General features: G+C 37.8%; 1 protein-coding gene and 1 long non-coding RNA gene across 2 annotated transcripts in view; one reads left to right on the plus strand and one right to left on the minus strand.

Moving 5' to 3' along the window:
- The window catches only part of LOC146470147 (uncharacterized), a 40,758-nt gene that overhangs the window by 13,485 nt on the left and 5,473 nt on the right, over positions 1-21,800 (minus strand). The gene's annotated exons all lie outside the window — the stretch shown is intronic.
- On the plus strand, positions 1,692-20,751 carry LOC146470148 (uncharacterized). Its single transcript, XM_085122289.1, has 7 exons — positions 1,692-1,784; positions 4,328-4,590; positions 9,169-9,283; positions 10,391-10,516; positions 11,232-11,265; positions 13,366-13,507; positions 20,147-20,751. The coding sequence occupies exons 1-7, from the start codon at positions 1,718-1,720 to the stop codon at positions 20,678-20,680; spliced, it is 1,281 nt and encodes a 426-aa protein (XP_084978415.1). The 5' UTR covers positions 1,692-1,717; the 3' UTR covers positions 20,681-20,751.

The raw sequence follows: 21,800 nt of genomic DNA on the forward strand, positions 1-21,800 counted from the left end.
AAGCTTAGTTTTTCTGTGTGTTTGTCGAAAATACTGAAGAAATAGTGCAACATTGTTACTGACTACTTGACTCATTTAATCACAACCGGATAACACGACTGAAAACTAAATATAAGAAATGCTTTTACTTGTCTGCAATCGTTACTCACATTATATCTGGCGATATTGCATCCCAGGGACAAGGCTGAAAATTGTCTGAAATTCCTCATATTAGAGATTCAAAGTTTTGAACGACGCGAATAACTTTCATTGCGTGACAAGTGAAATTCGCGCGAAAAACACAGGAATAAACTTTGTCAATAGTTGCACTGGTGATGACAGTGTGAAAATAATTTTTCAAATTACAACAAGAAGAAATTGAGGCAAGTCAAGGTATTTGATTGCTGGACTGAAACGAAAATCATGTAGTCCATAAAGCTACGTAGAGCCTTATTTCTCAGAAAGTAGATACCATTACATTCGAGCGACTAATAGAGGTTAGTGCAGATTGCCTAGGAACCTATCTCTCTTGTGCGTTCGTGATATTTTAAGCAAATTATGCTTTTAGGTCACGTAAAAAGGGAGCATTTACATATTCTAGCTTAAAAATAACGGTAGTTTGGAAGTGTAGCATGATATGAGAGACAGGGTATTAATTTCACTGATTTCAAGTTATTTCCGTGGGAAGGCTCTTTCATCTCGCTTGAACGTCTCAATATAAACTCGAAAATTTCACCTGAAAAGAACAATTTGATAACTTAATGCAATTATAGGGAGCACTTAAGTTCAAAGCTAGTTATTTACATGTATAAAAGGATGAGATGAAACCAGAGACCTTGGCTTTTATCTAAAAGCTTCCGTGAACTGTATTGACGTATGCAAAGTAACAGGAGTAACATGAAGTGCTGAAATGGCGTATTGTGTCAAAGTGCATTCCACACATCTCGACCTTTTTACGGACCAAACTAAATATTTTACCACGATAAATAAGAAAAAATTGCACGTTCAAAAACGTTCTTCTATTAGCAGCATATTCGTATACCCCCGATGATATGGTCATCTAAAATAGGGCAAAAATCACTCTAACTAAGGAATAGCAAACATTGTATTCATTACGTGGCCAACTTCAAATTAAAGAATTTTCAGGTCGAGATAAAATATAGTTTGGAAGCAAGCACAAGGGATGTAAAAACGATTGTGAAAACATCAACTCGAGAAAACGTTTCCTTGTCTTGAACGAGAGTTTTGAAACTCTACTAATTTGCATAATTTTAATCGGGCCATCGGGCACGAATAGGCCGATATTGAACTTTCCCAATTTTTGCCAAAATAAAAATTCGCAGGAACTTTTGAATATTGTTTTTGAAAATAATTCACCAAAAGGGTCTTTTAGGGCAAATAAAAAGAAATTGGAATTTTCGCTTCTGTCGCCGGATTCTTGAAAGTTACTGACTAACGAGAAACCATCACGGTTTTAAAGAAAGCCTAAAAAATTCCATTCAAGCTTGTTTTTTGTTTTTGTTTTCAGGCTTTCTTTTCGTAACTACTTAGCTTGCAGTGCGTAGGTAACTGCGATGCTCTCTAATTTAATGTAAATAAAATTTTTATTCCTGTTGATTGACGTTTATTAATAACGCGCACAAAAAACAAACCTCCCTTCGAAAAATACGCGTGTTTTTTTAACTCTCGCATTCGAGCTTTGTACCGTCAGACAGGAGCCCATTACCTGCGTGAGGACATGTTTTTGCTTCTGATTTTGGCTGCGTTTCTCTCTCAGATTAACGGACAATTCTGCACTTCAAAAGGTTGGTTTCCTCTCTCGATGCATGGCTAGCTCTTAGTGTTCTTTAAAACACCAAATTAAAGTCTTAATTTAATAACAATATCATTTAGCTAATAATTTAAGAGCGGCTGACTGAGAATATCGAGAACTCGCGGTCAAAACTGAAATTTCGGATTTCCTCATATTTTGTCAGAAGAATGCCTTAAGAGAACTATTTACGAAAATAACAATAAAACTTTCCAAAGGTTTTTCGTTTTCGAGAATTCCGGCATAATGTGAAATGCCGTGATCGCGTCGCAGCCGGCGTTAAATTTTGATGAGATTTGGTGCATTTTCAAATCGCTCGGGAAGGAAGACGGCTTAGCGTATTAAAACGATCTTTTGAGGTTAAGTTAGGCATCCTTCTAAGAATACGGTCTTATGAAAATATTGCTGGAGGATTCTTATTTACATGCAGTTTTCAAAGTCCGAAGAATCCTATTTTCAGCATTTTTGTTGACACTTGAAATTGTGGAAACTTTGCGGACAAAATACCTTTCCTGGTACATCGAAATTTACAATGAAAGTTACACTAATATGCCGGAATTCTCGAAAACGACAAATCTTTGGAACGTTTTATTGTTATTTTCGTAAATAGTTCTCTAAAGGCATTCTTCTGACAAAATATGAGGAATTCCGAAATTTCAGTTTTGACCGCGAGTTCTCGATATTCTCAGTCAGCCGCTCTTAAACACTAGCTAAATTAGATCTGGATTAACAACATTGAGCTAAAATTTTAAAACACCATATTAACGTCTTACCAGTAATGTTAATAACATTGAGCTACACCCAAAAAAAAAAAAAAAGAAAAAAAAAAACCACTAAATTAAAGTCCTACTTGACAATAACATTGAACTTAAATATTTTTACGGCAAACGGCAAACGTGAGATTCGCGTTTATGTTTTCTAAAAAGAAAAGAGAAAGAAATGGGCATATAGATGAGAATAGTGCAAAATAATTCTGGTCTTAGATGCTAACGTAAAACAGTTTACTAACAAACTTTAAGCAGCAAGGGACAGACAGGATAAACATGGTCACGTGGTTATTTCTGCCGTTTGCTGTTTGCCGTAAACGCAATTCTCAATCTCTCTAATGTTAGAAGTTCCCTCGAAATAAAATTTCTCGTAAGAAAAAACAACTTACAATACAATAAAAACATAGGCCATCGTGTTCACGAAAGAGCTACGATCCCCTGAAGTTAATCCATAATTGCTTACGATATTCACTTAGTTTAAAATTGGCAGAAATTAAAGTGCCTTGTGATGCAACGACAGTGAAACTATATCGAGATGTGATTCAAATACATACGAGTTCATTCTACAGTAAACATGGGGAAAAACTTTATAGACTCAAACTGGGGTCCACTTAATATTGGGTCCGCTTAATACAGGTTACAAGCAATCGCTACTGCAATGCGTTCAGAACTCCGATGCACGCTTACTGACTTTTTCTACAAAATATGGGCGTATGTATAACTCCAGTACTTATCACTGTTAAGGACTTTAAACGTGACCTCAAAACTTATTTATTTAAGAGGCTGTCTGCGTTAGAACGGATAAGGCAAATTTCGTCTTTTCACTGATTTCGCTGATTTTTTCTATGAACATCAATCATTATATCCCATTAACAAATATCGCATTTACTGAGCTCAATACACTTTTTTTTCGTTCTTGGCGAGACGGTTTACAAGGTGACCTCAAAACTACCAAATTTACCATTGGGGACTCTACAATTCATCTATACATTGCTGGTGCTGCCAAAACGTCATTCCTTGCTCAAACAGGTTGAATATTTTACCCATTGAAGTTCCATTTGTTAATAACAATTTAATTGTTTAACTTTTGTTTTCTGTGAAATTTTGACTGAGAGTTACAATTTTTTTAAAATACCTCCTCCTAAACTTCAGAATGCCATAACAAAAGGATAGATCTTCTCTAAAATATGGCTAAATGGCCAGAAATATTTACCTAGTGATTATTATTATATTTCTAAAAGAGTTCGGTTCAGAAATGTGTCTATCGGTCTGACTGCTTTATGTTTAGTTTGGATTAAACTCCGTGAATATTAGGGAAATCGCGGAGCTCTGTACTGCACGCAGCGTAAAGTGCCCACAAATTTTATTCCATACATTAGTAGATTGGTGTTACAGTGTAGTGCTTTTGGGTTAAAATAGACTTGACCATTAGTCAGGTCCGCTTTTGTGAAAATAGGCTTTAACTAAATGTAAGTCACGTTTAATGCATTCTGAAGTTTAAGAAGGGGTATCAGCAAAATCGGCAAAAAGCGAAATTTGCCTTATGTGTTCTTACGCGGACAGCCTCTTAAAGCTTCTTTTTGTTGATTTTTTTTGGCGAATTTTTTAATGTTATCCTCTGTAGTTATTGTAAATTTTGACATTATACAGAATTGCAAATATTTAGGTATGATTTTTTGTAACTTAGCTTTTAGAAAAATTGCAAAGCGCTTAGAGACTTGGTGATAAGCTGTAGATAAGTTCTGTTTATTATTATATTGTTCTTTCTCAGATGATTGCCGCCAATTGGAGTTCAAACCCTCGCACACATTTGATGGTAAACGCCTGAAAAACCACGTGATTCGCACCACTGACGTCATGGATGGCGATTTCTGTGAGATGGCATGCTACATGGAGCCCAATTGTGTTAGCTACAACTTGGAAAAAGCGCCGCAAAGTAATGGCAAATATAACTGTGAGCTGAACAATTCAACATTCGAAGGACAAAAGGACAAACTGGAGACAAATTATGCGTATATATACCGTGGAGCAAAGGTACATGATCTACCTGTAAGCATTCTCGAAGAGTTGAGACAATCTGGGTTAAAAGTGTGTCATTTAGGGGGATTTCCATTTCAGAACTTTTCCACTCCCCCAACGACCCCCCCTCCTCCCCCTGTTGTGTGATCTTCGTGATTATGTTTAAACCTAGCAGCATCAATATTGAAAGGGGAAAGGGGCAGGCGGGGGGGGGGGGGGGGTATGGTTGAGGGATAGAATCACGATGAAGTGCAAATGTTTTCAAAAAGACGAGGTAATATAGTGAAAATGCTTATTCAGGAGAGGGTGTCTCAACCTTTTTCAAAAAGGTTGAGACAGGAACTACTTGCAGTTTTAAACCGGTAAAGAAAACACCAACACTCAAGTTTGAAGCAAGCTGCCTATTTCAATGAGGTCGTTCAAATGAGGCAGAAATTAGAGATACGGGAACTCCTCAATGCTAAAAGTCTGATCTAGTTATTCTGTTAATGTTGCCGACTTTTGGTCGTAGTAAAATAGATACTAAACACTCTAAAACAACGACACAACTATTATAATTCGCTGTTTTCTTGTATCCCTTAATTAGTATTATGTAATATTTTCACAGATTTGTATTCGCATTACGTTATTCACAATTAGCTATTATTCGGTTCGATTTAGAGCGGTTTCAATTGAGTGACGAAAGTAATTGCATTTTTGCTTTGGTTTTGCATTACTACGCTCTGTGATTGGTTGATAAAATTCGCGCCACTTTTTCAACCAATAAGATGTAAAACCAAAGCCAATTGTGCCTCGCTCGCCCGTGTTTTCCCGCGCTTGGCGCCGGTTACATGTATTTACTGCAGAAAATTGCGACTTATCGTTGAGATTTACATGAAGTGTATTCTGGCCGGAAGATGCGTAAAGACTTTAATTCTGACTCAAAACACGTGCGGAGATATTCTGAACGATTCTGACAAAATTACAGTCCTTTGAGATAGAACTTTGAATTCTTTATATGGTCCTTTTGAGCCGGATAAGAAATGTCTGAATTGTCGAAGACAAAGCAGAAACAGATCCAAGATGAACTCTCTAAGAAGCGACGTATCCGCGAGGCGAACCGAAGCTACGTCAGCAAAATCCTCCACACAACTGAAGGAGTCTTGGAAACCTCTGATCCATCGTCGATGGAAATTCTTCAATAAACCGTTGCACTGCTAAAAGAGAAATCTGATAGCCTCAAGAATCTTGACAGGCGTATTTTATGACGGGTCTTCCGATTTGGAAAAGGAAATCGAGGAAACGAGCGAATTTACACGTCGTATTACGGATACCGTCCGCAAGGCAGCCGTTTTGGGACTCCTTCAGTTCTGCCGTTCATACGAATGCATCGTTGAACGAAATTGATAAGTTCAATTATTTGCGAAGTTTATTGGAAGATGCAGCTCTAGCTTCAGTATCTGGTCTATCACCGACTGAGTCGAATTATAAAAGTGCCGTGGAAATTCTGACTGAACGATTTGGAAACAAGCAGCTAATTATTAGTTCACACATGGAAGCCCTTCTACAACTGCCAGCTGTAACAGTGATCACTGACATTAAGCGAATAAGAATGATTTATGATAAGGTTGAAGCTAATGTTAGTGGACTGGAGGCTCTTGGTATAGCCTTTGACACGTATGGCAGTTTATTGGTGCCTGTGACGATGAACAAGTTGCCTGAGGAACAGACTCATTATAACTCGATCGGCACTTTGAAGGTGGAATCTGACATCTGGACAAATTACTAAAATAGTTCAAGGAAAAGGTTGAGGTCAGGGAAGAGTGTAGTTTCATGAGCAGACCAAACGAAAGGGGGAGTGAGTCTAAGAAAGCTCGAGGTCAGGGTCTTCCGATTGCTGCCACACTAGTGTCTTCAACTGATGGGCCTAACCAGGGGCCCCCAACATCCTCTTTCTTTCTTTCTTTTCCCTCAGTTGACCGTCCAGTGGCAGTAGATGTGCCTACACGGTTGAGAATTTTGAGAAAGAAAAGAAAGTGCTATGTATTCCTGAGGGCACATCATTTAAGCAGAAACTGTCAGTCAAAGTTGAGATTCAAGGAGTATGGAGGTCGACACCATGTTAGCATTTGCTGCAGAGCAACACCTACTGCGGCCAGTCAGCCAGGCATGCCGCAGACCACATTCTCTGACACCTACTATTCAAGTGATGATCAAGGGGCTAGTCATCAGACATCAACCCTGTACATTGATGCGAAAACGTCAGTATTGTTGCCGACTGCTCAAGCTGAAGTCCCAGGAACAGGTCTTGACAAATCTGTAAAGGCGAGAGTAATTCTAGACAGCTGCCGCCAGAGGTCATACGTGTCATGTAGACTGAAGGAATCCCTTAATCTGGCAGTTATTCTCCCTGAGAAGTTGATGATCAAGACCTTTGGTAATGAGGAGGGCCAGATACAAGAATGTGAAGTGGTGCAGCTTTGCCTGAAGGGAATTAGCAGTGATCTTAATGTCTATCTGACAGCTTACGCAGCACCTGTGATATGTGCACCCTTGCGGAAGCATGCTATTGAAGTTGCCTATCAGTCTTATCCTCATTTGCAGGAACTGAAGCTTGCTGATAATTCTGTAGACATCCTTGACTTTGACATGGATATCTTGGTGGGATCACAGTTATTGGAACCTAGTCACTGGGGAGGTGAGACGAGGACGCTCTGGACCCGTAGCCTTAAATACAAGATTGGGATGGGTGCTGTCAGTTCCTGTGGATCGGCCAAGTAGCCCTCCGTCCATTACAGTCACCTATGTAAGCACCCACACCCTGAGGACAGACACACAGTATGTGAACCTTGATGACCAGTTGTCAAATTTCTGGGAGTTTGAGTCTATTAGAATTAAGCAGAAATGTGACTCTGTTCATGACAAGTTTTTGGAGGGCTTGACCTTCAATGGTGAGAGATATGAAGCGCGGCTACATTGGAAGAGTTCATACCCTATCTTGCGAAGACAACAATGAGCTGAGTTTGAGCAGGCTTGGAGGCACCTTGAGACGACTTAGACAGCAGCCTGAGATTCTCTGTGAGTACGACAACGTGATTAAGGACCAAATGCAGAGGGAAATTGTTGAGGACATCCCACAAATGAATCAGGCCTCTCTGGGAAAAGTCCATTACCTGCCCCATAGTGGTCTATGACACCTCAGCATCAACTGATGGTGTTTCATTGCTGAGTCTTCCGGAGCAGCACCGTCTAGAGGCAAGGAAGCAGCAGCAAGCCAGCACCATCAAGGTGGGAGATGTTGTAATTGTGCATGAAGACAATGTGCGGAGAAGCTTCTGGAGATTGGGCAGAGTCGAAAGGCTGATCACGGGGAGTGCTGGAGTAGTGCGTGGAGATGCAGTGAAGGTCGGAGAACGAAGAAAACCGAGCACGGTCATTTAGAGGCCTGTAAAGAAGCTCTACCCATTGGAGACACATGAGCCTACATCATGCAATCAAGAGGAACTGAGTATTTCCCATCGTTTGCCAAGCCGAAGGGCAGCGGCAAAGGCAGGACAGAACATTTAAGTAGATCCTAGTCGTTTAGGAACTGTTTGGTTTTCAATGGCCAGAGTTGAACTTATTACTTGTTGTGTTGCACTCTGGGCCATTGCGGGGGAGTGTAGGAAATTGCGACTTATCGTTGAGATTTACATGAAGTGTATTCTGGCGCGCGAGCATGCGTAAAGACTTTGATTCTGACTGAAAACACGTGCGGAGATATTCTGAACGATTCTGACAAAATTACAGTCCTTTGAGATAGAACTTTGAATTCTGATTGGTTCAATGCGTTATTTGCACCCGTTGTGATTGGCCAGAGTAATTACTTTGGTTTTGTTTTGTTTTACGACACTCGATTGAAAACCGCTCTATAATCAGCACTAACTTGTAATCTACTTTATATATAGTCACAATTTTTTTAACATTCTTAAACTGCTGATGGATATTGAAGTATCCGAAACATGTCTTCTGAACTCAAACTCTTTGTGTCGTTGTTTTGAGCTAGCCTGTTTAATATCTATTCTTTTTAATATTTTGCAAAGCTTTGTAAATTATAACTGTTGCGGCTGCTAAACGCTAAAATGGCCATTTTTGTGAAAGATTTATAAGCTTGATAGGGTTGGCTGTAATGATATCAACATAGACCACACTATCATTTTAAACTTTGATGAAAAGAAACCAAAACTTTCATAACCGACAATTCACGGTTTGTCCGCAGGAACGACAGTCAGTTCGTTGACATACCCACAGGACGGTATACCAACTCCTGCATGTCCTGTAGACGTTGTTTCGTCTGGTGCTTTGCATCTCACAATCAGTGCGGCCTCCGCTAAGAAAACAGGTCCTTAGTTCTGTCTCGAAACAATTTTTCAAGAAAAAGTTGACTAAATATAATTTTGTAGTACTGAATTTTAGCTGCCCACACTATTTCGTTAATCTCTAAACAAAAATTCGTAAAATAACATATTAACCGATTTGATAGCTGTTCACAGCGAATGCTTTACGTGCAATCGAAAGGGACCAGCTATCAGTAAATCCCTTTGTACCAAGCTTTCTTTTTTCTCCTTGTCTAAGAATGCATGCTTGAAAAACTCTTGCAAGAACAACGCAACCTGTCAAACCGGTTTTACAGACAAGGGATACCGCTGTTTGTGCACTGCTGGATTCACGGGCTGTCATTGCAAGAAAGGTATGATAATAAGCCTTATATACAAACGGCTCAGGTCAAGTTCGGCGTTTGAAGCAGATCGAAAAGTTTGGCTGATTGTATTTGGATCGGCTGAGGAATTCTTCACGCCTTGTGCAGCCGAAAATAATGGCTGTGGACCGATCCGAATCTGAACACACGTTCTCTTCCTCAAGTAGAACGTCATTGGTTCATTGGTAGCAGTCTAGTTCCTTGATAATTCGCTCACATTCAACAAGTTGAACGACTTCGAATCAATCGCGAAGTTGTTCAAGTAACATGAAAATATATTTTCAAGTGACATTTTGATTGACGTGTCGACTATCAACAAAGAATCTCGAAACTACCTTAAGGCCCTCGTGATATTTTTCACTCTGTTCTTTAAATCATCGTTTGTTCAAATGAAATTAGAAAAAAATAGATTGCATTCAACGGCCCCACTAACTACGCCCTAACATTAGTTTGAGATTCCTATAACGTAACGCATTTGGAGATTAACCCTATAACCCATTATATCAAAGGGCAAATTCTCTTATCTTGTCCCCATACTTTTCTGATAAAAGTACCTGGGAGAAGTTATTAAAATATCAAGTAAATTCTCCTTGGGTGATCTTATCCTTAATTCTCATGACCTCAGGGGTTGAATAAGCATTGGTATTACAAGAAGAAAATTGGGGCTGATCACTTTTAGGGATTAAAGGGTTTAAAAAGGGTAATTTACATTTTCATGGGCTAATGTACATATTATAATAACCCAGGGTGTGAATCAGCACCATTAGAAACATCTGTAGCACTGCCACAGACCAATTTCGCCAGCTTAGGCATGGTGTTTGTCAAATTGGGCCAGATTGGTCCGATTAACCAGTACGTTTAAAGTAGCCTTAAGCATGACTAGATCAGAAAGCAATCACTCTAAGAAGGAGTTAAGACTTGCATACATCTTCAAATTATGATTTGGGAATTCGATATGATTTCCTTTATTTAAGAAGCAATCCAGACTCAAAATAGCCTTAATCCACTTGACGTCGAGTTTGTGGGTTAATTTTACTCAATATTCCTTTGATATAAGTAGTTTTTAATGAACTAAAGATTTACGGCGTTTTCTTACAGATATCAACGAGTGTTCTACTAGAAAACACAAATGCAGTGCTCATGCTGTGTGCAATAATACCAGGGGATCATACAACTGTTCTTGTAAACCGGGATATTACGGAAATGGAACGGATTGTGAACCAGGTAAGGTTAAAAGGGTATCTTAAAGGAACGTTTAAGAAAAAAAGGCACATGTCGATTGTGCTTACGGACATGAAAATTGTGCATGGAGACGTGCCTTGCAATAAGGTCGATGCAGTAAAAATGATGTGGCTTCTGGACGCAGCTTTTCATGCAGTGTTTGACACAAAAACCTTTCGATTTTCGTTGGACATGGTTAACTAATTTAGGTCTTGAGGGATAGCTGAGACTTAAAAGGAGTTTAAGCAGCGCACGCGTGCGTAATTTATAAACAACATAGCTAGGAAGGATGGAGGCGTCAGCTGGATGAACCGAATTTCTATCAAAATCGCGTGCACAACACACTGAAGGTGAAAATGCGAAGTAAAATCGCGCGAGCACGAAATAAAACACGCAGCAAACATTTTTTGTCTCAAAAATTTTGCGTCGTGATCTGCCTTGGAATTTGCATTTATTCTGTCTTTCTGGAGATATCACCGTGGTGATCGCCATGACGTCACAACTGGCCTTCAAGAATTTCCTGATGGCAAAGATGTAAACATATCCATACATTGCCTACATTATCAGAAATGCCTTTTTGCAGTTTTTTATCGTGCTTCATCCACTAAAAGGAAAGAAACCCTTGGCGACACTGCCCGTTAAGAGCCCTTGCTGTGTTTAATAGCATGCATTTAACAAAGTGAAAGTTGTATGTTTTGTTTTTTACTTTGTGTTGCAGTTTCGTCATGCAAGGAAATTTATGACAAAAAGTTGTGAGTAACAGTACGCCATCTTAAATACCTTACCAGCGCAAGCATTAATTTAAGACCACGGGGTGACACTAATTGGTATTCTTATCATTAAGAGAAGGAGCTTTGTTCTGATTCGCGTTGCAAAAGTCACATCAATTTGTAAAGATTGGATTTTGAACCATTATATTTTTGTTATGTTTGTGTTTCATATGGGCTTCGTGGCCATCTAAAATTTAGCGGTTGGCTGATTAACTTGTTGGGATCTTTCGATATTTTGAACAGCACTATCAAGCACGGGAATGTCACAAAAAAACTAAATAAAAATTAGTGTTCAAGTCACATTATTTTGATCTCCATTTAAGACATTTGCAATGGGTGCTAACTTATGTCAATAGATTAATTGTTCGTTCAAAGTCGGCTTCCGTTCACTGCAACAAAGGAACTCGTGAATGAGGAAGTTAACAAATGGCAAACGACCCAACGCGCACTATTCAGTTATGGATGAACGCGGGAGGTTGCAGCACGTAAGAAGCGTAAGAGTTGTTCGAGGCTTAGCCGACCCCAGCTTACTTGTGTGCACGCAGAGGAACCAATCAAAGTGCGTTCTTTACGATAGTTATATTATAATTATTAATGATAATAATAATAATAATAATAACAAGTTAAAAGTATATAAAAAAAGAGCTATTAAAAACCTATTCAGATTTCTTTTCGATTAAAAAAAGATAACATTTTTAAGCAACAATGTTTTTGTAAAGTAAAAGAAAAAAAGAACAACTGTCATGAAGTTTTCTTTAAAAAAAATAAATTCGGCATTTTAAAATCGGTCTACTTGATAATAATAATAATAATAATAATAATAAATAAAAATATAAAGATCTTTATTAAAATATTCCAAGAAAAAGTGACATTTACAAGTTAAATGTAGAAAAAAGAACTATTAAAAAACTTATTTACAATTCAGTTGTGATTAAAAAAGAGAGTATTTCGAAGCACAACAGAGCTATTTTCAAGCACAATTTTTTTTGAAAAATAATAATAATAATAATAATAATAATAATAATAATAATAATAATAGATTTAAAAAAAGAATAAAAGTCATTTATATGACCAATCATACGCTAAACTGAGAAAAATTCAGAAACCCCTACTAATCCTAAATGTGAAGAATATTAAACGTTCTAATCCTAAAATCTCGCTAGTTGCTTATTATTATTATTGTTGTTATCATGGCCCAGTTGTTCTTTGTTATTATTATTATTATTATTATTATTATTATTATTATTATTATTATTATTATTATTATTATTATTATTATTTGTTTTCTGTTTATCATGATTGACGTCGAAATATACCTCAGTGGCATCAGAACTCTGGGCCCAGTTGTTCAAAGCCCGATTAAACTAATCCTGGATTAACGTGAACTTTGATTCGAGTTTAATTACTAATCATTTAAGATTCTTCCAAAGATTTTTGTCCCTCAATTTTTGACTCGGGCTTGTCTCTAACATTAGCTTAAAATAAGCTTTCAAAAACCACTGTAATGAGCGAGATGAATACCTCGCTTAACTTTTAATCATGAACTAGCGTTAACCGGCTTTCGAACAATAGGGCCCCGTTGTTTAAAGACTGATTAGCTTACCCTAGGCCTGGGATGTCAACTTTGATAACATACATACAACTTATATACCTTATTCGCCCCATGTGGGCTTTTTAGGATAAAGTTCAAGTTCAATCACTAAGAACAAGTTTAAACACTAATCAATGAAAATTCTTTCAAATGATTTTTGTCCCTCAGTGTTTTTTAAGGCTTTCTTTTCGCAACTGCTTAAGTTGCGTACTAACTGCGAGGATCTTTCTTCTATTTGATCTTTTATCCGCAGTTCAAAATATATGTTTCATATATTTACATTCAGTGTTGACTTAGTTCGTTTCGTTACCTTTAGCTCAAAATTGGTTTTCAAAAGCATTTTAGACGAGCACGATGAAAACCTCGGTCTATTTTTAATTGTGGATTAGAGTTAATAGGCTCTCTAACAACTGACGCGGTTTATAAGCAGCCATTTTCAAGTTATTTGCGACATATGACCATATGTCTTATCTGCTACATCTGTTTTACAGCGGCAATGAGAGCAAAGCCTACAAAATGATAGTGGGGAGTCAAATCATTAGCGTTTACTGCCATATGGTTGATGCTCACTCTGCAAATGGAAGCTGCACAAAGGGTGGATGGACGCTGGTCATGAAGATTGACGGAAAAAAGGTACAGCCAGAGTAGTTAACATCACGACTTTATTTTAATTAGTTTTGTAATATCTGGTTTCTGGTCATGTGATCATACGGAAGCCAAATTATGCGAAGCTCTAATCTGCGGGAACAGTAGATTGTATGCATGTAAGTTATTTCCACGTCATTGTGAGAAAGTAAGACTGGCCTTATGCCTTTAGATTCGCAACGCGCTTCACATAGAAAAAATTACAACCAAAACATGCCTACGGTCGCAAATGCGCCTTTATAACTGCAGTAAATTCCTGGGACACCCAACGACAACATTTAAGTAAAACATTTAAACGTTACCGTTGTCTCCTGTGTTTTAAAGACTTATTTGTGTTAGTTAATACAGTTTGATCTGTTTGGATGCTTCAGGTGAAAATTTAATTTACAGAAAGTTGTACGAAGCCGAATCTGATACAGTCGAACCTGTATATAACGGGACTTGGGGAACTGGCCGCTTAATACAGGTGGCCGCTTAATACAGGATCACTAAAAATACTCACTGGGCGTTGTCTAATGTCAATATTAATGGCGTGCCATAGAAAAACAGTTCATGCAAGGAAACAATAGGACAATCAACAATCTTTCAAGCGACCACTACTTTAAACAAAGTTCAGTGACAACTTGTAACTTAACGGTATAATATACGTAACATTGTGTAAAAGTACTATGCAATAAATTGTCCTCTAATCTTCTACGGTATACAGTGCTCTATTTCTATGACTTAAAGTTCACAACAAAATATCTCATTCACTCATTTCATAGTTGTCAGTTACGCTCAATGTTCAATGTCACATGGCTGCAGAACAAGCTAATTGAAGAGGAATTTCTTGCTTAAGAGAACCATATTCAAAACAAATTTCTTTTAGCGTTCGTGATATGTTACTGTACTTCAGCACATTGAGGACATCTGAAAAGCGTTAAGGTTACTCCAAACCTTCGCGGGTGCCTTCCCGAAAAAAATTCGTACGCGCGTTGTTTTTTAGGAAACCGACACAATCTATATATCGATAAAAAGCTTATTTAATGCAGAATTCGATAAAATTATAAGCTATTTTGGTTATTCCTCTGCTAAGGCGAAGGAAGCCGGTAAACAGTAAAATGACAGAGCGCCATTCCGTCGAATTAATCGGGTATCAAACGTGCATGATCTCTGACGAAATGTAGCTGCACAGTGTTAATCACAAATCATCAATCTCTCAAAGGGTTTGAGCATTTCCCCGTATTCCTATTGGTTTTCTTTTAATATATCTGTCAAGTTCCAGTAAAAAAGAATTTGCAAACGTGTTGTGTTCCGAGGCCGCCAGGAGGGAAGTTTTTGATTTAAAAAAAAATGCCCCCGACACCCTTTTGTTCCTCGTTTTTCAGTTAACTTTTGGGCCAAATTTCACAAAATTCCGTCGATTCTACATACCCTATTAATTCATTTGAAGAGGAGGCATCTTGCAGAAATCGTATTGCGAGTTTTCGCCTTCTAAAGATTTAGAAGCATGTCACGCCTTCTCGGAGAATTATGTCAACACCGGGCTCACACTGTGAGCCGCCAGCCAATAACATAGTAGAGCCCCTGACGTTCACAGGAAGCAAAATGGTGCTTCGCGGGAAAGTTATAGTTTTTCAGTCATGTTTTTCCCAGTCAGCTTCTGCGAGCACGTTTTCGGTATTACCTAGGGGAAAAAACGTTTAACAAAAAAGAAACGAAAAAAAAAGAAGATAAACCGACAAGCAAGCGCCAATGCAGCATCATAGGGAGGCACTAGTGACCGACATGAAAGCTATCGGGTAAGTTTTGTTTGTGTTCAGTAACATTGCAAGTCTTCGAATTGATGAGCGTATTTTGGCCGGCAAGTCTTCGAATTGATGAGCGTATTTTGGTTTATAAACCAAGATGTGCAAGCACACTAGAACCCCCAAAGGCAATCTCCTACACTTAACCAGGCTCGACGATGTAATAAATGAGGTTTAAAGGCATGGTTTTATTTTTTTTATTTGTTGAATATGTTGAGAGATACGACTTTTCAAACCGTTTTGCCGGGTTACACGTTAATGAGTGACGCATAATTTCATACGCGTTCCACATGATAAAAACTTGCTTCCATTTTTCAATTGAAAATGAAGTTCTTATGAACAGTCTTTTATAGAATATTGAAACTACAATATATAAGGTTTTTAAATTTAATGAAAGTACATTTACAGCAATAACAACATAAGAGTTGCACAGTTTCAAGGTGAAATCAGTAAAAAGTACAAGTGCGCAGCGTGAATCGTGAACTTGTAAACAAAACCGGAAACGAAAGTTTATGCGAATATTTTTCAATAAAAGGCAAACGCGCATAATAATATCTCAATGCATCTCATAGCACATTTCAATAGCTTTATTTTGGTGCAAGAACGAGAATTTTACGATGATTTAAACCCGAGCTATAGATTTTTGAACATTTTGCATCTCAAGTATCACGTAACACGCATCATTGAAAGGCAGTTACGCGCACTGGAGATGCAAGAAAAACTAAACGTGAAGCTTCTTTCGATAGTACGTTTTCAAATAGTTTACTAAATAACGTTTTAAAGCATGGTTTTCTTCCGTTCAATAGTTCAAAAGATATGAATTTTCAAACTTTTGGTTACACGTTAATGACTGACGCATAATTTCCATGCGTGCAAGATAATAAAAAACTCGGTTGAATTTTTCAAATGAAAATGAAGTTCAAATCGACACTCTATTATACAAGATTCAAAATAGAATATATAAGGCTTTCAATATCAATTAAACTACATTTATAGCATTAAAAGGGTAGGAGTTTCCCACTTTTCAAGTTGAATCAGTGAACAGAAGAAGTACGCCTGTGTCTTTTCACTTGTAGCATCGCGTTTTTGAGTTCTCTTTCGAGGAGCTCGTGACGAGCTTTCTAAGGAGCCTTCATATATGCAGTCCACGAAACATTGCTCACTGGTCTAGGAAAATTCAAGATACTTAGCACCTTCTGTGCTGCAAAGTGATGAGAAATTGACTTGCCTATTTCCAAAACCACAGCACTCAAACTCGAGTGTAAACAAAAAATTCTAATAAGTTGAAATGAAGCCGTTGCCGCGAAAAGTCCACGCCTTACAGAGATTATGTCACCTTGAAAACTTATTAACTTTTTTACGAAAATACCTTTTTCTCAATGTTCTCGCGCGTGTTTTAAGATTTTAAATAATTTGTTTTTGAAAATGTAAGTTTAAGTTATTAACTTTAATTTGATCGAAAAATAAACATTCCGCAAAAAGTAGCCCCTCAAAGGTTTGGAGTAACCTTGACGATATTAAACGCCCGAGTTTCAGCTTGCAGCAGCTTTGTACATGTTATTTCTTTATAGTGATGCTGGATCGCATTTTAAACACAATAAAATACCGCATAAAATAACATATGGCTTAGTTTTTATTCAAGGGTGGCCGCTTAATACAGGTAAAAATAACAAAAAAAGACAAACATTCTTGGTTTTCACGTGACGTCACCAAATTCTAGAATTCAAAACTGGGAGGCCTACAAAATTTTTACCTCCATTCAAGGAAAGATTACCTAAAAATATGTCTGTTCACAATTTCTTAGCTCGATGTCGTGCTTCCTTTTGAAAATAGAACAGTTTCAATTTCCGAGTTTCCATCGTGCGTGACATCAGGAGGACGGCCGTGACAGTGCTTTTCCGTATCTTAAAAATGACTCTTCGAGTGATTTTCAGCATTCTAAACAATTTAAGTTTGAGGAGAAATATTAATCTAAACATTCGAAAATTCACAAGGGCAAACAAACATCTTTTCTGGCAAAAGTGAACTCCAGATGTTTTTTCCTATTTCCGGCCGCCATGTTTGTGCCCCTCAGAGGGACACAAACATGGCGTCTCCATACTAAGCTCTATAAATTTATGTGGAACATTTTGTCAAATAACTCGAGTACGGAATGCCGCACAGATCTGACACTTGGACAGATGCCTCATTTATTTATCCTCTATACCATGTCAATTTCTTGACTTCATTCATAGAATGGTTTCGATTTTTTTTTCAATGGCGTGACAGTGAAAACCGAGAATAGGACTGCTACAGGGTGGCCGCGGCCGCTTAATAGAGGTGGCCGCCTAATACAGGTAACAAATGCAGCGTTTATATGAGCGAACAATCGGGACTTTGAAATCTGGCCGCTTAATAGAGGGTGGCCGCTTAATACAGGGCCTTTATATACAGGTTCGACTGTATCTCAAAGTTTACGAACTGTTACTGGTTTTAGGAAATTGTTAGTTAACCTTTTTGTTTCGCATTTTTAACGAGATATTTGCCACCCGAAAACTAAAAAAATTTAGTTTACCAGTGTTACAAAATTTTGAGAACTTTCAGATGTTCTTTTAAAATCAAATCCGAATTTCTGTGGTGATTAACTGCCTCCAAATAGATATCCACCTGATATTCTGGTTAATCTTCGGTTGAGAGCGTTTGAGCCCCCCTCCCTTCCACTCTCCAAAAGCCACCCCTTGATAAAATACAAACAAATATAGCGGATCAATTCGTGGGATAATGTATAAAAGTGTTTCAGTGTTTCAGGAAAAGGCGCCCCCTGGGAGGAATTGAAGTCCAAGGGACTAATTAAAACAAATTAAAGCAAAGCATTAAATTCTCGCCTGAAAATACACGGAAATTGCTAAAGAAATGTTACGGACCACATTCCGATTGGCTCTTCAATTTGTGACCACGATTTTCCCCATGCGATCCTGGTTGGGTCAAGCTATTGTTACTTTCTATTGTTTTTGGTTCAAGAACAAAAACATCCTGAATATAGTTGGAGCAAACAGAGAAGCAGTCATATCACCAAAATAGTCATCGTTGTCTTGCCTATAGTTCTTATACTCATTAATAATTCCTGAAGTGAGAACAAAGAAAATCACTACCGTGAAGGAAGTTTGAAACTGTGATCTCAATTAACATAAAATTTTGGTGAGCTTTTTCTTTTAGTTTTGCCAATAATTATTTATGTTTTGAGAAGCTATATCAAACACTCGAAATGGTGTTTCATCCGACTTCCAAACACCTCGAAGTTCGGTTTTCAGAACTCGGATGAAACAATCTTCCTCGTGTTTAATATATTACATAATAACCATGATGCGACAACTACCAATATGACTATGGAAAGTCTTATTTTTGTCCATAGGATGACCATCACGTTATATATAATGGTACTTGAACTGAGTGGAGTGCAATTTGGTTTGAAATCATACATATGATTTCAAAATCGAAGAAGCGCGCAGCGCGAGTTCGATTTTGTTTGGTTATCGTCCGTTGGAAGAAGCCGTAAAGAGGTGAAAGTACTTGGACGCGGCCATGAATGTTTTCAGTTTTTCAACCAAACAAATCCGACCAAGGTTTTAGTTTTTGACACAAGTAATCTCTTGCTGTTTCTTGTAAGAAACGAAAGTTCACCTTTAGGAATTTCCTTTGTAGCTGTAGCACTTGATTTCCAATTTTTTTTGGCACAAACAATCCGGCTTAAAAAGTCAAACTCCAAAGAACCTAAAAGAAGTCGTTGTTGTCGCGGCACAAAATGAAGAAACCAACAAAATGTACAAATGGCGTGCTCAACCAATCAGGAGCAAGTATTTTCGCCGCCCGACCAATTAGGAGTGAGTTATTTTGCCCTCCATGTTATAAAAAAATCACAAGTATGATTTCAGACAAAAACTGCACAACACAAAGTTCAATTACCACTTTGTTACACCCATTTTGAAATCATACAGTTTTTTTTGTAATAAATTAATATTTAATTTATTCACTTCATGCAGGAAACTCGGTTTTTTCTGGAAAAGGGGGAAGTAGTTGGGGGACAGAAATTTCAAAATTTCTCCCAAAGTGACTTTTTTCCCAATATTTTTTTGCAATCTGATTGGCTAGTGCAGGTGAGCCATGAAATTTGATTGATAACTATTATTATTATTATTATCATTATTATTATTATTATTATTATTATTATTATTATTATTATTTCATATTAATTTTGAAGGGCTAAAAAAGGGATGCAATTTTGGAGCAAAAAATGGTGCGATTCGTGAATAAATCGCACCGTTGAGAACCAATCAGATTGCAAAGATCACCAGTGATTTCAAAATGGGTGAAATAAAACGGTTAATCAAGATAAGGCGGGTAAAAATTCTTTAACCTGTTTCACCATTTAGACGGTTGCCAATTCTCGGACTCTCTTGGGATCATCGCTTATGCTCTGTAAAATTCCAATGAACCTTTTCTTCGTGTAGCCTCACTCAGCGCTGAACATGAAAGTATGTTTAGCACTTTTATTAACAGTAATAGCTCTTTCATCAAATTTCTCAAATGAAGTTTAAACTTTCATACACGCTAAACATTTCTAATACATGCGTAAATCTCTGTTTTACTGAGCAGGTCTCCAGCACTACAGAATTTAACGTTCAGTGCACTGATTATCAAACACGCAAAATGATTTCATTAATTTTTTTAGGAATGTACTTCTCGTTATATATGTTTTCAGGAGGTATACAACTACATGATTTGGAAACAAACTAAAATTATCTTAATAACCATACTTGTGTTGCGCAAATTATTCTATAATAATCTGATCTTTTATTTGTAGCAAACCTTTCACTACAATTCCAGCCTTTGGACGAACAAAACGACCTTCAACCTTATTGGAGGGGAGACTGGGCTCGACACACGAGAAACAAAGCTACCAACCTACTGGAACACATCCTTCTCAAAGGTCTGCCTCGGTATGAAGGTCGGCCAGCAAACCAACTTTGTTGTCGTAGACAAGAAGGCCAGCTCGTTGTTCTCGCTGATCGCTGATGGGCAATACCGCAACACATCATTAGGTCGTGACAAGTGGAAGGGCCTTATTAGGAATGCATCTTTGCAAACAGATTGTAACAAGGAAGGCTTCAATGCTGTGTGTGCTGGTTACAAAGAATTCTATTCCAAGGCAAGAATCGGTATCGTTGCTAATCAGGAGTCTAACTGCAATTCCTGTGACTCCAGAATGGGGTTTGGTACCGCAGGTCATTTTGGTGGTAACAACACGTGTGGAAACGAGGCAAAAGCCGGCGAAAATCTTAACCCGGATAACGGGGAAAAGCACATCCCGGCCATGGGATTTGTATTTGTGCAGTAACAAGGGAGTTGTTAATATGCTATGTTTAATGAAAAATGCAGTTGAAAAAAAACAAAAAAACAAAACATAGACACGAATAGTGTGCATGACCTCTGTTGAGGTGAGAACCCATTTAGTGTCATAAGTAGCTTTTTGTTGCCAACAAGGTAGCTTGCAGAGAACATTTCCTTTTCTACTGCCTACTATGGAACTGCTGCGTGGAATTGTTCATTTACGATTGTACCCACTTCACGTACTAGTTGGGTCTCAGTCTTGGGACTAGCTTATATATTTCGCTCATGAAGAAATGCCTAGGCATGTACGCTTCTTCGGCGGCTACCAAATTTGCCACAAATTAAATCTTGAGAGAAGTGATTTATGTTCATTAAAACTTTCTTTTTACTCGCTGTAAATTGTAATATTTATTGTAATATTTGGCCGTCGATAATTGAGTTGCAAATTATTAATCGATTAAGTTGACAATAATGGAGGATAACTGCTTACTACAAGAACTACCGGTGTCCTCTTTTTGTATTACAGCAATACCTAAGGAATGTAGCCCACTTGCTTTCACCTCATGCTCAGCATAGCTTGTCTGATAAAGATATAATTGTTATTTGTCTAACAGTCTTACAAACAAACAACGTTATGAAAACACAATCGGTCTTCATTAGTTCTGTTTTGATAATTGCTTAATTCTGACAAATAAACACTACAATTTTATTCGTTTAGCGCAAAACAACGAGTTTATTATATTCTATACTTTGCCAGGCCTACGTAACGTAACACGGACATAAAGAAGTCGGGAAGGGGGGGGGGGGGGGGGGGGGGAGAGGGTGCCTTAAGTATTATAATCAAAGGGCCACTACGGAACGAACAATCCTTTGATATAATTTATCCGACGTTTTAATAGCGAATGTCAATAAAAGTCAAAGAAAATGTTTATTTTCGCCGATTTGTCTTATTTGGCGAATTCGAAATTATGCACTTTTTTGGTAGTTCGCATGCGAACTACATTGCCAGAGCGTAAGCCAAGCGTTCATAGCTATAGATATGTACATTAGCTATTTTAGAATAAAGATATAGTTATCTTGATTGTCTGATCTTGTATTTGAAAGAGTGAGACACGGATTACGAGGTA

The sequence above is a fragment of the Pavona decussata genome, unplaced genomic scaffold, assembly GCF_977016875.1.
Source record: "Pavona decussata unplaced genomic scaffold, jaPavDecu1.1 SCAFFOLD_114, whole genome shotgun sequence".
In the NCBI taxonomy this organism is placed as follows: Eukaryota; Metazoa; Cnidaria; class Anthozoa; order Scleractinia; family Agariciidae; genus Pavona; species Pavona decussata.